Source organism: Hyalella azteca, unplaced genomic scaffold (assembly GCF_000764305.2).
Source record: "Hyalella azteca isolate HAZT.00-mixed unplaced genomic scaffold, Hazt_2.0.2 contig12411, whole genome shotgun sequence".
Lineage (NCBI taxonomy): Eukaryota > Metazoa > Arthropoda > Malacostraca > Amphipoda > Hyalellidae > Hyalella > Hyalella azteca.
In genome coordinates, this window is record NW_025942371.1 from 486 (window position 1) to 14,237 (window position 13,752).

The following is a 13,752-nucleotide window of genomic DNA, read 5'->3' on the forward strand; positions in this document are numbered from 1 at the left end:
ACATGAAAGGCTAACATTTAAATTAACAAATTAAAATTGTACTCAACGTCACATTTGGTACCTATACTTACTTATCATTTAGTTCACCTGACACTAGGTGCAATAAGAATGGAATCATATGATTTTTAGTTTTTACCGACTCCGACCCACTTGTGCACTGACGGCAGTGAGGTTTCCCTCGATACTTTAAAATTTTTTGTGCTTCTGAATATAGAGTAGATATTGCATTCATCTCTCCACTGGAAGTCGCACTCGGTGCGTAAAGTTACAACATTGTTTTCCATAATGAATTAACTGACACGAAAATCCCATTGATAATCTGTGCATTGTGATATGTTGCACTATGCTGATTAAAAAATTGAACACAAAGCACCGAGTCTCATATTTATTTCTTAACTCCATTTTTATCTCCTCAAAAACTAGTAAAATTACTTATCAGAATGAAAAATTTTCCACTGCACAGGTCTGGCGACATGGAAGAAGTCACCACTGGTCACCTGGAGAAGCGTGAACTCCTGCAGCTGCGTAACGAGATGGCATCATACTTTGCCAGGCCACCTGCTGTGCAGGTAATTTCGAAATCTCGGTATTCCACTTCGATAAAATTCAATTAACATCTCAATTGGCAAATGTGTGTGTACTGCTGCCCAATATTTTTCAAATTTTCTTGCTGATTTGGCTTTAAACATTGATTTTGTTAATATTGGCTTTAATACAATTATTCCTCAAATTGCGTTCTAGTTTCAATCTAGTTGCGTTCAGAATTTGATAAGATAAGAACGATCTGGAAGATAAAATAAAATAAGAATACATTGCAACCATCATATAAACTAAGATAAAATAGAATAACAAGAATCAATCCCTGCAGAAGGATGGGAAACTGGCCTTACCCTCGTTGCCCTCACCCATCGACCGTGAGAGGGCGTGTCAGGGCTGCCCTCACCTGCTGGTATGCACTGCCCTCAACACAGCTCCTCCCTCACCACCTCATGCCATGGCTTCCCTCGTGCCCGCTACCCTCGCACATCTACAACCTGTCAGTTCTTTTATGATTTACAGTTTTTTCCATTTTTATTCATTTTCATTTCATATTTGTTTCATATCATGTCCTACTTTTCACATTGAGGTTTATTGCAGATTATAAGAAAAACCTTTGGTTTTTTGAATTTTATGAATTGACTTATCTCATTATCACAATATGTTATTGTTCTTTTGAGAGTAATATCGCCTATGTCGCCTGTGAAGCTTTTTAGCTTAGATACCTGCGCTCCGACGTTTTTTTATTGTGTGCTCTCGTGTGAATAAAGAATAAAAAAGTACTTTATTTATTATAAAACTTTTCTCCGGGAATGAATGATAAATTATATTGCGGATGATAACTTACAAAGGGAAATGAAAATAAATTACTAACATAAATCTTGAAAATATTATTTCATTTCTTTTTCGCGATTAAATAAGAATTTTAAGACTAAATACATATCTGGCATATTCAAACTTTTTTAGATGATAATTGAATATTTACTCTATTCGAATACTTGAATGTAGATCATATTCCTATACTTTGATGATATTTTTCGCAGAATGCACTGGAGTTCTTCCGGCACTGGTGTCTGCTGCTGCACGTGGAGTCCACGCAGAGCAAGCGAGCTCTCACACGCAGCCTCTGGTGCCAGGATCCCATCAAGCGGTGTGTTGTTATTAGGATTCAATGTAGAATTTTACATTTTAAAGTTAATTTACCACCATCCATTCACGCGTGTTGGTTTAATTTTCATTTTAAAGTCATTCATGGTGCCTCTGTCTCTAATGTTATACTGTTGAAACTGTTTGTTTTGTCTACCATATTTAATGATATTTTTCAATACCTCCTCCACTTTCATTAATACCCCTATCAGATCATTATAAAGATTAAACTTACACAATAGTGATCCTTCATCTAAATTTCCGTCACAAGGAACCTTCCTCTGCTAAACAAATCATCAAGCTTTACACGCCTTCATCACCTGCATGCCGATCCAATCTGCACCCCGACGTTAATTTCTGTACTGAACGCGGCTAGGTGCCGTGACTTGGGTATCGCTGACGGACTAAAGAAACAGACCGACAGTGACGCAAAAACTATTATTAATGACTGATATATTTTTCTTTTTCTCTACATTTCAGCCTATTTTTCGAGTCTGGAGCGGCTCACCACTCTATACTGCATCACTGCGAAATTTGAAAAGAAGAAAAAATTTTGTTCAACTTTCTGTATCCAACTTGGTGTTTTTTTACGTAATATTTAATTAAGTAAATTATTTGTGCAGTGAAAATGCAGGGGGTGCAGTGGCGTTCCTAAAGCTGAAGTGCAGCGTTGAGCAAGGAATATCTCAGTGGCTACACAGCTTCTCAAGAGCTTGTCCCAGTGAACTGCCATCTCACTGCTCTGTACCGGAGACCATTCCTCCTGGGACATTTCAGGTCAGGCTCGCAGCAAGATCTGCTCTGCCGTTTACATCTAACAATTTATCTCTTAAATGATGAAAACTACAAATCACTGATGTACTGTTAGTAGTTTTTTTTGATGTACCAATGACCGAGCGATATATCCTGTGATAAATGAATAAATCTTTAATGATTATATTCCCCGTTAGACTACTTATAATTTTTTAAGTTTGTTTATAATATTTTAACTGATGTTAAATCATCAAATTATTTTTACAGCCAGATCAATGTGAATATTATTAGTGCCACGTATAATGTGTTTATATTTATTTGTTTGATTACATACAGAATTCTTCCTATTTATTCTAAGCCTGTTTACAGGAGGGAGACCTGGTTGTAGTGTCCAGCAAGAAATGCATTGCTATCGCTCAAGGAGTTATTCATTCCTGTGACTCTACCGTCGTCTCCGTAATGCTAGACAGGTGAGCCTGCAATTTTGAAATTACACTTCAGATGCTTATTTANTGAGTATATACCATGACTACACCATCATCAGGGGCTACCCTGGTACAGGTGAGTATATACCATGACTACACCATCATCAGGGGCTACCCTGGTACTGGTGAGTATATACCATGACTACACCATCATCAGGGGCTACCCTGGTACAGGTGAGTATACAGTATACGTACCATGACTACACCATCATCGGAGGATACTCTAGTACTGGTGATGATCGTGAGTCTGGCTTAAGCTTTGTTGTTTATTCCCAAATGCTGCAAAAAAAAAATTAAATTTGGCGCAGGAATTGTAATTCTTTCTCGCTGCCTTGATGATTCGACCGTCATTGAGAGTTTCCAATGCATGGAAGACGTTGTCTATGTTTTTAAGTTATATATTTCGATGAACCAGGAGCCCGTTTGAAATTTATATATATTCATATTCTAGGCGTTTAGGTTTACAAGTTATATACTCGTGTTTACATATATGAATATATATTGCAGGCAAAAGTGTCTCTGTAGTGGCGCTAGTACAGGTGCTCGTCCTCATGGGGAAGTCTGTACTGCTGACGGCCTACACTCATTCAGCCGTCGATAACATCCTGCTCAAGCTCAAGGTATGTTGAGCCATGTAAACTTGCGTGTTTAGTGCCACAATTTTCCTTTGCTTACCTCCCTTTTGCGGTCGCCCTCTCCCGTCCGCCACCTCAGCCGCCCGCCGTGCGCACATGAGCTTCGGCGCAACCAACAACAGTGTGAAAATTAGTGCCATTCTTTCATGTAAATTTCTTCTCCTTGTTGTTGCAGGAAAGTTTGTCTTTGTTCCTGCCTTCCCTAGTTTTGGTACTTTATATATATTTTTACTGAATGCTTAGCAGTGCTTTCACGTTTTAACCTACCCAAAAATCTTGAGTTTCTCGGTCATGAGCCATATTCATTCCCAAATGCTTTAACAGGCACAGAAATTGTAGAAATTATTCTAAAAAATGTTTTTTAAAAATGAAAACGCAAAAATTCATGACCAAAATGCATGCACAAATTCATTTATGATGCCTATTCACTTGCACAATTTTTTTCAGGCAAAAGGCGTGGATTTCTTGCGTTTGGGTCGACGTTCCCGCATTCACCCTGAACTGCACGGCTACGCAGACGAGATCCTCACCTCGTCATTCACTGACGTCACGCAGCTGGCAGATTTCTACGCCAGTAAGGTACGAGGTATTGGGAAACTGTGGCAGATAATTTACGGGACTGAGCAGGAAAGATCAATACCGTACCGTACGTCCATCGCACCGTACCGTACGTCAACCGTACTGTACCGTACCGTACGTTAATCGTACCGTACCGTGTGTCAATCGTACAGTACTGTATCGTACGTCCATCGTACCGTACTGCATGTCCATCGTACCGTACTGCATGTCCATCGTACCGTACCGTGCGTCAATCGTACCGTACCGTGCGTCAATCATATCGTACCGTACGTCCATCGTACCGTACCGTGCGTCAATCGTACCGTACCGTACGTCCATCGTACCGTACTGTGCGTCAATCGTACCGTACCGTGCGTCCATCGTACCGTGCCTTACGTCTATCTTACCGTACCGTACGTCAATCGTATCGTACCGTACGTCAATCGTACCGTACCGTAAGGCTGTTGGAAATAATAGCAGATCCTTCTCGGTATTGATCTCTCCTACTCAATATCTTGAGTTCCCTGAGAACACTAATTCCGTTTTTCCCTATCATTGTTTAAATACATACAATGATTCTTATGATTTCGAAGAGTTTACAAGTTATTTTTTATTATCTGTTTGATTATCAAGTTGATTGATTTCAAAGGTGTCATTTACTCTTATTTTTAAAAGTGTGCAAATAACTCCATTTGAAGCATTTCTTAATTTACTTTTCATTTATCAATTTAATACAATAAATGCTCAAAAGCGTAATTATAGTCCCTAAATGCCCTCATTTCTTGTTGTCGTGGTTCTACTACTTGAGTAGTGTGGTGATCTCAGATACTGTGCTTTGATCTATAGTTTTGTTGTAGTGGTTCTACTACTTGAGTATTACGTTAGTGTTATGTATCTGAGATACTGTATTTTGATGTACAATTTTGTTGTAGTGGTTCTACTACTTGAGTAGTAGTGTTTTCTGAAATACTGTGTTTTGATGTACGGATAGTGTGGTGATCTCAGATATTTTATTACTGAGCCTTGATGCACCGTGCAGGCAGTGGTGGCCACGACGTGTCTGGCTGTGAACCACGTGCTCTTCTCCAAGCGACGCTTCGACGTCTGCATCGTGGATGAGGCTGCTCAGGTACCGCGCCTCTTTTTAATCTCATTAATATTCATTTTACTACAGATTAATATTCAATTCCCTCCAGTTTAACATTCTATTTCTTCCATTTAATTATTAAATTCCTTCCAGATTAACATTCGATTTCTTCCAGGTAATTATTCATTTTCCTACAGATTAATATTCAATTGCCTCCAGATTAATATTTTTCTTTCGAGGTAATTATTCAATTTCCTCCATATTAATAATAAATTTCCTACAGATTAATTTTTAATTTATTCAAGATTATTATAATCTCCTTAAATTTGATATTCAGTGTCTGTCAACACATTTCAATGCCGTGTAAACGACCAAAGTTATTCTTGTGGGTTGTGGCATACAGGAAGAAGTTGAGGCATCAGAAAAGTAATATAATTGATCTGGCATTGTGAGAGAGTCATCTTATTTAGCAACTCATAATTGACTACATTCCATCGATACTAAATTTTGTAGTCGTTCAGCGACGAATTTATTAAATCAATTTATACCTTAAATTTTGTAAACATAGTTTTTTATTCAAAATATGTTGTACGCTATCACTTGCAATGAAACCTGTCATTAAGTATAACTGTTTCGAATTCTTTACGTTGATTTATTCAGTATTGTTTGTTTGACAGGTATTACTTCCGGCCTGCACCGCCCCCTTGCTGTGCGCTGACAAATTTGTTCTTGTAGGAGACTCCCAGCAGCTCCCGCCTGTAGTGCAGAGCACCCAAGCCAGGTTTGTATTCACTCCTTTTATTTTATTGACGAATGTCTTTTGTCAATAATTTTGCACCTGCGTTCTTCCATTTCAATGCAATTGTTCACACTGGTTATATAAAATATAACAGGAATCTGTCTGTAAAGAAAAAAATTTCTGTTGATGTATTATGAGGTGTACTAGAATCGGAATATTTACACTCGTAAGGTCCGTAAAATGTCTTCCTTCCTCCAAAAAATAATTATCCATGGCCTGTATTTAAATAAATTAATCTTTGTTTATTCAATGGCATGTCTGTATAAGTCAAAATCAGACTTTTGGGCAATGATACTCCATCCAGAAATTGGTACTCTATCTGTAAGGTACTCCATACAGAAAATTCCAGACTATTAATCTAGTTAATTAAATAATAATCTAAAATACTCCAGGTCTATGGGTCTGACGGAGACCGTGTTCAGCATCTTGGAGCGTGGAGGCAACCAGGACTGCTGCTCCAGCCTGACGCTGCAGTACCGCATGGCGGCGCCTATCATGCGCCTTGCTAATGCCATCACTTACAACGGTCAGCTACAGTGCGCTTCTGACGCCTTACAAGACGCGCGCTTGCATCTGCCTTACTTCCAAGTACGTCTTTCACGCCTCACTAAAAGCATGTCGTCTTATTTCATAGCCTGAAGTATACTTATATCGCATCCAAATTGAACAGATACTTTAGCTTTTATCAGTTATGCATCCATAGCTTAAGTTCTTTTCGTTTTGTCAGCAAAACTTCGACCGCAAAGACGGCGAACTATTAAATTTTGTATCGCAACAATTTCGCCATTTTATGCCATTTCATGGTTCTCTTCATTTCTCTCGTGATCATCTGAACAAATTTTTATTACGATGGACGATGCAGCCAACACCGTCACCAGGCAGATAAAGGCTGCGTGCTATTCACTAACATGGGTTCTTTTGATCTTTACGATATTTTTATCATTGTAAGCAAAACTTTGTAATGATATTTTTTCAGGAGACCAAGGTTACTGGACTTCCTGATTGGCTGAGGACTGCGGTGCAGCCTGAGCAATCAGTGCTGCTATTAGACACCGCGGGCAGCGCCTGTGAGCAGGAGTGTTCACTTGGTATCCAGAACACCGGCGAGCTGCACATAACTGCTGCAATAGTGGCTACGCTGTTGCAGGTAAGACTGTGATGTAGTCAAAGACACAGTTGCCTATGTAGGCTCACTATGCTATGTAGGCTTACTATGCTATGTAGGCTTACTATGTTATGTAGGCTTACTATGCTATGTAGGCTTACTATGCTATGTAGGCTTACTATTGTAGGCTTACTATGCTATGTAGGCTTTTTATGCTATGCAGGCTTACTATGCTATGTAGGCTTACTATGCTATGTAGGCTTACTATGCTATGTAGGCTTACTATGCTATGTAGGCTTACTATGTTATGTAGGCTTACTATGCTATATAGGCTTACTATGCTATGTAGGCTTACTATGCTATGCAGGCTTACTATGCTATATAGGCTTACTATGCTATGTAGGCTTACTGTGCTGTGTAGGCTTACTATGCTGTGTAGGCTTACTATGCTGTGTAGGTTTACTATGCTATGTAGTCTTACAGAGCTATGTAGGCTTACTATTACTTGTGGATCGTTAGAGTGAAAAATGTATTGATGATCATCCATTTAATGAAACGGCTGGTTTGGCCATGGTAACGAACATTGCATCCTTTGATATAAATACGTATATGGCACCATTATTTCTTCATGCATACTTTAACTTACAAAGATCATAAACTAAATTTATTCTACTTAATCAGCTCTTGATTGTTTCTTATGTAGTGATATATATCCTTTTACGAACAGTTCTACCCCTCTCGCTTAATCAATATAGTTATAGTGTGCAATACAGCGCTGTTATTAACGATTTCTGTACAGCTTGGAGTGCTCGGCGTAGACATCGGTGTGATCGCCCCCTACCGCGCCCAGGTGCGTCTACTGCAGGAGTCGCTGACGCAGAAGACTCGCGACTTCATAACGTCCCGTCAAATTGAGATCACGGATCAAAAGAATGAAGATAAAAACTCTGGACATCTCTTAGCATCCGATGATGCTGACACGAGTGATGGAACTGTCCCCTATAATGAGATTAAAAATAGTTGTAGGGATGGAGTAGATTCTGTCAAAAGGGTAGACTGTAAAGAACCAATTACTACTCAAAAAGTTTTAGAGGAAAGCAAAAAGGTAGAAATAAACACCGTGGACCAGTATCAAGGACGAGACAAGCTCGTCATCATATACTCGTGTGTCAGGAGCTGCACCGATCCTAAGAAAGCTGGAGAGCTTCTGCGAGACGAACGTCGTCTCAATGTCGCCTTGACGAGAGCTCAGCGTAAGCTCATTGTTATTGGTAACGTAAAGACTCTTATGATGTACGAGCCTCTCGACAAGCTCGTGTCCGTGCTCGGTGAAGAACAAATAATCAAAATGGACGCCCAAGATGGGTGGCAAAGTTGTTTCTCCAAGTCTTCATCTTGAGTATGCGAATGAATTCTAAAAATATTTCCAAATACATGATGAATGGGGAGGAGCACACGAGATTAATCCAATGCCGGTAGGAAGTTCGTTCTTCTTGTTTGTATTTTGAATCAATAGTCTCCATGATAACCAATATGATAATGACTGATATAAGTAGAATATTTGAGCAAGAGCAAAAGGAAAAGTGAGGCGATCTTGCTCGAGTTTAAAACTAATACAGAAGTTGATGCTGGATTATGGATAAAGTATGTTCTTAGCACCTTCTTAGATGCTAGCCTACAAAATTGGAATTTGGTATTGGGTTGAATCTTCCCCTCGTACTTTTCTGAAACGTGGGGGTTTTCTTTTCTGATGTTGGTGTGCTGACCTACGTACACGTATACGTGTTGTCTCCACCACGCTGCTCAAATAGTAATTATTTTATTTTGTTGTAAGATGCAGTTTGCGCTGCGACCTACAGTTTTCATGCACTAAGTCTTGGTAACTCTTTAAAGTCTTTCGTGGAGGTTATTGTTTATTTTACTCAAGTACAAAAAAAGTTTATAATGAAACCTTGTGTCGAGATATCTTATTCGCTAACACAATTTTTCACTATGAGCTATCTGTTAAGTTTTATACGCATGCATTGCGCACAAATTAAAACTACAGAAAGTATTATGTACCGTATGCCATACGAGCATGCAAATTCATTTACCTGTTTTCTGTAATTTTTATTTGATCTGAAAACAGGAAATAGGTTTTCCTATTCCGGTGCGAATATGTCTCCCTGTTGGCCGCTCCGCTCAACGGTCTTATTATTATTTTCTCATTGTATGGGCGAATTATCTGTCACGACGGTATCAATGTTACTGTGGATATGAGAGAGTTATTTACGTCTTACCCCGTATGTTAGAAGAAGTCTTCTATGAGTTATAATTTACCAAGAATTCCTAATACCGCGTTATGGAAGAATGCTTTTGTATCGAATTTGCTCAAAATTTAATTATTTCAATAATTTCAAGTTGTCATCTAGAGTTTTAATGTTTGAAAATGATAAAGCCATGCATTAAACTTGGAATTCCGTTATCAATTCGCACGCCTTATGCGATTGTTTTTGTAATTTTGACGCAAGTTATTTGGTTCAGAGTTCAGACACGTCTTCCATAATTCATCTGTTGACGAATGTGATCCTGTAGGAAAAGTGTACCTTTATTTATCGAGTTTTATTGTTAAACTCGCTCAATGTTTGCTTTTGTTAGTGGTGTTGAATCTCATTGGTTGTTGCACATTCCTGACTAGGACGTTGGAACCTTTTACACATTTTTTATAGTACTCTGATCTTGAGAGTAATTGTTTTACCATTATATTCTCATTTTGTATGAGAAGAAAAAACATGGTTTTCTGACCATCAAATAAAATGTGGAGCAACAGCCTTGTACCTAACCCAAGCTGTTTCACATAATTAATAATGAACAGGCAAGCGAGATACTTTCTTATTGACCTTCCGTTTGAGTCCTATAAGTAGACGTGTAAGTATCGTGAAAACCAGAATTACCATAAGATATATAGATATCATATTATAGAATAGATACAAGATAACATAATTATGATGTAGATTAGGAAATTTGAATGAACTGATTCCTAAAAAATATCTCTGTTGCTTCTATGATCATTGAACGTTTTTCGAATTAATATTATTTTCCGTTGCGAGTCCTGAGCTTACGCTCATAACCGTACCGTTCAAGTGTCTCGGATGAAGCTAGTAAGAAATCTCAACAATCCCCTACGTCATCTCGTGCGTTCAACTGGTCAGGTTTTATGATGGATTGCACTAATTATCAAATGTTAAATATTAGAGGCATCACTGATCGGTTAGTAGAATTGAAAAAAAATTGACTAAGCATGTGATAATTACGTACTCGTATCTGTCGAAACCTGACCGGCGTGGTTCGTTTCTTACTCGGCAAGTCAGCTCTCGTCAGCTCACTTTCCTACAGCGAAAGCGATCCGTATATTCTGTCTACACTGTGTTAATTCATTATTTTTAGGTTTTCTCTAACTATGGACGTAACTTTTGGTATTTAAAAGTAAAGAAAATAGCCAAAAAGTTCACAATTTCTTATAAGAGAAAACGTTTCGGAGTCCAGCTCCATCGTCAGTTCAATACCTAGAACACATGTACAAACAATTAGTAGCCTAAAATTCACATTCAAACAATTCACCTAAACTTAAGGACATTAGAACTAAAATCGAAGATAACATAAATAAAAATGAGATAAAATGTAGAGAAAGTACTATCTATTTACAATTTGTAGAGGATAGGAACTGAATGCAGCGTTTAAACTGGGTTTCTGTTTGAAAATATACAATGATTGAAACCCAGTTTAAATGCTGCATTCAGTTCCTATCCTCTACAAATTGTAAATAGATAGTACTTTCTCTACATGTTATCTCATTTTTATTTATGTTATCTTCGATTTTAGTTCTAATGTCCTTAAGTTTGGGTGAATTGATTGAATGTGAATTTTAGGCTACTAATTGTTTGTACCTGTGTTCTAGGTTTTGAACTGACGATGGAGCTGGACTCCGAAACGTTTTCTCATATAAGAAATGGGGAACTTTTTGGCTATTTTCTTTACTTTTAATATCCTGGTAAATTTGCGACTTAAGCAGCCAAGTGATTTTAAAACTTTTGGGATGGTTTGAGTGCCAACTGCGAACCCTTGTATTAGCGGGCGGGAATGGTTACTGATACCAGTTGACCTATAAAGTGATGCGGCGACACTGCATCGTGACGGCAGTGTGCGTTCAGCACCGGAAGGAGGTGGTGTGATGGCTTCTTGCGTACGTGTGCCGATCGCTTTATTTTGAAAAACGCTGCTGCAGTGATACGAGTAGTATGTCTCTGGGAAGAGAATACTCCTGATTTTGTTAAGCATCAAGATTTAAATTTGAATTGCGTCAATGAGTCGAGAAGTTTTCGGTGTGATTTGGCGGGAAATTAACCTAATTTTGAAACGCAAACTGAGAATGAAACTGTCTGTTGGATTGCGGCCGACCTACTCGATAATTTATGAGAGTATCGATCTTCACATTGACCGCACCACATAACACGGCTCAATTATAAGTATTGCGAATTTAACACACAAAGAAGTTTGAAAGTTTACACTGAGAGTATGAACTGAAATAAACAAAAGTATTTAATGTGCACCTAGTGCGCTATTATAAATAATCAAAATAATAATTTAATACATTTTATTATAATAAATATTTTTTTATATAATAAATAATAATTTTTTATAAATCAAAATAATTTACGGATATCAAAGATCTTGCAATCAGTGAAGGCTAGTCTACGAATTTAAGAGCATAACAGTTAACATGAGAACCAAGAAAACTAAATTAAAACACGTGATTACCGAAGCAACCGCGTAATATAACATTGTAACCATGCAGATTGTTAATAGTTTCAATTAGCAATCATTTAAAATTAGTATAATAACATCACGTTCGGAATACCGGAGTCTCTTAATGATAAAAATGATTAAATTGTAAAGAAATAATCTTATATAACACTAATATTAGTTTTAAATACATTAAACAAGCCGTTTCTTCTGAGAAGAATTCTGCAAAGGTTTATTGTTAAATGTTTTTGCAAATTATTTCTTATCAGAAAATATTATTGATCGAATATAATTAAAATAATAAAATAAAAATGTACATATTTAAAATATTTAGATGGAAATTTAATTTAATTAAAAATACATCATGACGCTTCTAGTATTGATATCAGCTTATTTTAACTTATAATAATTATTAACAGCATGCATTAATTCATTGGAAATATATTTTCTTAGAGTTCGAATACTCACACAGGTCAATCATCTACTCACACGTCTCATGTCTAGTCACACAGGTCACACATCTACTCACACAGGTCACTTATCTACTCACACGTCTCATGTCTAGTCACATAGGTCACACATCTACTCACACAGGTCACTTATCTACTCACACGTCTCATGTCTAGTCACACAGGTCACTCATCTACTCACACAGGTCACTCATCTATTCACACGTCTCATGTCTAGTCACACAGGTCACACATTTACTCACTAAAGCCACACATCTACTTACAAAGGCCAGACATCTACTCACAAAGGGCACACATTCTTTTCACTCTACTCACAATCATTCCTTTCACTCTTATGCGGCTATGCAGACTGTGTGAAGAATCTCGAACGCGATTTGTGGATCAATGAAAAACTTGAATCCGTTGACCTGAACCTTCAATTCCTCAAACACGTGGTTTTTCCTACATGTTCTCGCCAATTTCTGCATTGAAATTTATGTTCTTCAATGTAAGTTTATTATTCATGCAACATGACGTAGAAAATGAGGAAATATTCTAAGATCATTGTACGGCCTGAGATGATCAGGCATGCGACATGAGTTAAAAACAATTACGTATATTGGCAATTATAGATTCTAAACATATGCATATATGTTGAAACATGCTTCGCCTGACGCATTATAATTTATTTCGATGACAGTGTTATTATTGTTTCATGGTTGAGTAGAGTTGGGTTCCATTCAATGCATTTCTTTGGAGCAGCGTGAACATTCTAAGTTCGTATTCATAAGCACATTTCATGGAATTGCATTTCAAAAGAAAGAAACCTTTTGTGCATTTGCGCTGTTGTCGATGCCTCGCATCTAATAGATGCATAAACATTATACATTTCTCGTATGTAATACATTAGGGTAGAGTACCATGTTAATTATACGTGTTATAATTCAAATCTACTCCTACCGATACTAACCGTCGTTTTTCGCTATTTAATCGTAACTGTATTTATGTAAGACATGAAAAAGCATTTAAGCTTACTCGTCGCATGAGTATTCCTCGAAATAAGATTACGATCTACACTAACATTTTATGATCTTTCAATATCGGCACTTTCAAATAAAGATGTCATGTACGTCAATGAGTTCGCTCGGTTGTGGTCAAGTTTCTTCGCCCTTCTAACGAGTGAGTTTTTATGTAGCCTTGCCCCGGAAAAATCGCGGCGATAAAAAAAGGATGCCCTAGAAAGATCACTATGATTAAAATATGCCCGGAAAGATTCCTGTGATAAAAAATAAGCCCCGAAAAGATCCATGTGATAAAAAAATGCCCTGGAAAGATCGCTATTGTCATTATTTTTCAGCGCCGCAAGCATGCGAGTATTGTGCGAATTATTTGCTTTTGTACCTAAAAAGGGAAACA

At 37.6% G+C, this 13,752-nt stretch overlaps 2 protein-coding genes across 2 annotated transcripts; both read left to right on the top strand.

Annotated features, from left to right (window-relative positions):
- Positions 1 to 466: 466 nt before the first annotated feature.
- LOC108666647 (DNA replication ATP-dependent helicase/nuclease DNA2-like) lies at positions 467 to 2,910 on the top strand. Its single transcript, XM_018153560.2, has 5 exons — positions 467 to 569; positions 869 to 1,036; positions 1,581 to 1,687; positions 2,307 to 2,460; positions 2,806 to 2,910. Exons 1-5 carry the CDS (start codon positions 474 to 476, stop codon positions 2,908 to 2,910), a joined length of 630 nt encoding a protein of 209 aa, XP_018009049.1. The 5' UTR covers positions 467 to 473.
- A 100-nt stretch (positions 2,911 to 3,010) lies between these two features.
- On the top strand, positions 3,011 to 9,967 carry LOC108666648 (DNA replication ATP-dependent helicase/nuclease DNA2). Its single transcript, XM_018153561.2, has 8 exons — positions 3,011 to 3,095; positions 3,429 to 3,541; positions 4,004 to 4,135; positions 5,154 to 5,243; positions 5,879 to 5,982; positions 6,393 to 6,588; positions 6,977 to 7,147; positions 7,905 to 9,967. Exons 1-8 carry the CDS (start codon positions 3,011 to 3,013, stop codon positions 8,502 to 8,504), a joined length of 1,491 nt encoding a protein of 496 aa, XP_018009050.1. The 3' UTR covers positions 8,505 to 9,967.
- Positions 9,968 to 13,752: the final 3,785 nt, after the last annotated feature.

Coding starts and splice junctions, on each gene's coding strand:
- LOC108666647 (XM_018153560.2), top strand. CDS start 474: ATGGAAGAAGTCACCACTGGTCACCTGGAGAAGCGTGAACTCCTGCAG. Junction 570..868: donor CCAGGCCACCTGCTGTGCAG/GTAATTTCGAAA, acceptor CAATCCCTGCAG/AAGGATGGGAAACTGGCCTT. Junction 2,461..2,805: donor TTCCTCCTGGGACATTTCAG/GTCAGGCTCGCA, acceptor GCCTGTTTACAG/GAGGGAGACCTGGTTGTAGT.
- LOC108666648 (XM_018153561.2), top strand. CDS start 3,011: ATGACTACACCATCATCAGGGGCTACCCTGGTACTGGTGAGTATATAC. Junction 5,244..5,878: donor TCGTGGATGAGGCTGCTCAG/GTACCGCGCCTC, acceptor TTTGTTTGACAG/GTATTACTTCCGGCCTGCAC. Junction 6,589..6,976: donor TGCATCTGCCTTACTTCCAA/GTACGTCTTTCA, acceptor ATATTTTTTCAG/GAGACCAAGGTTACTGGACT.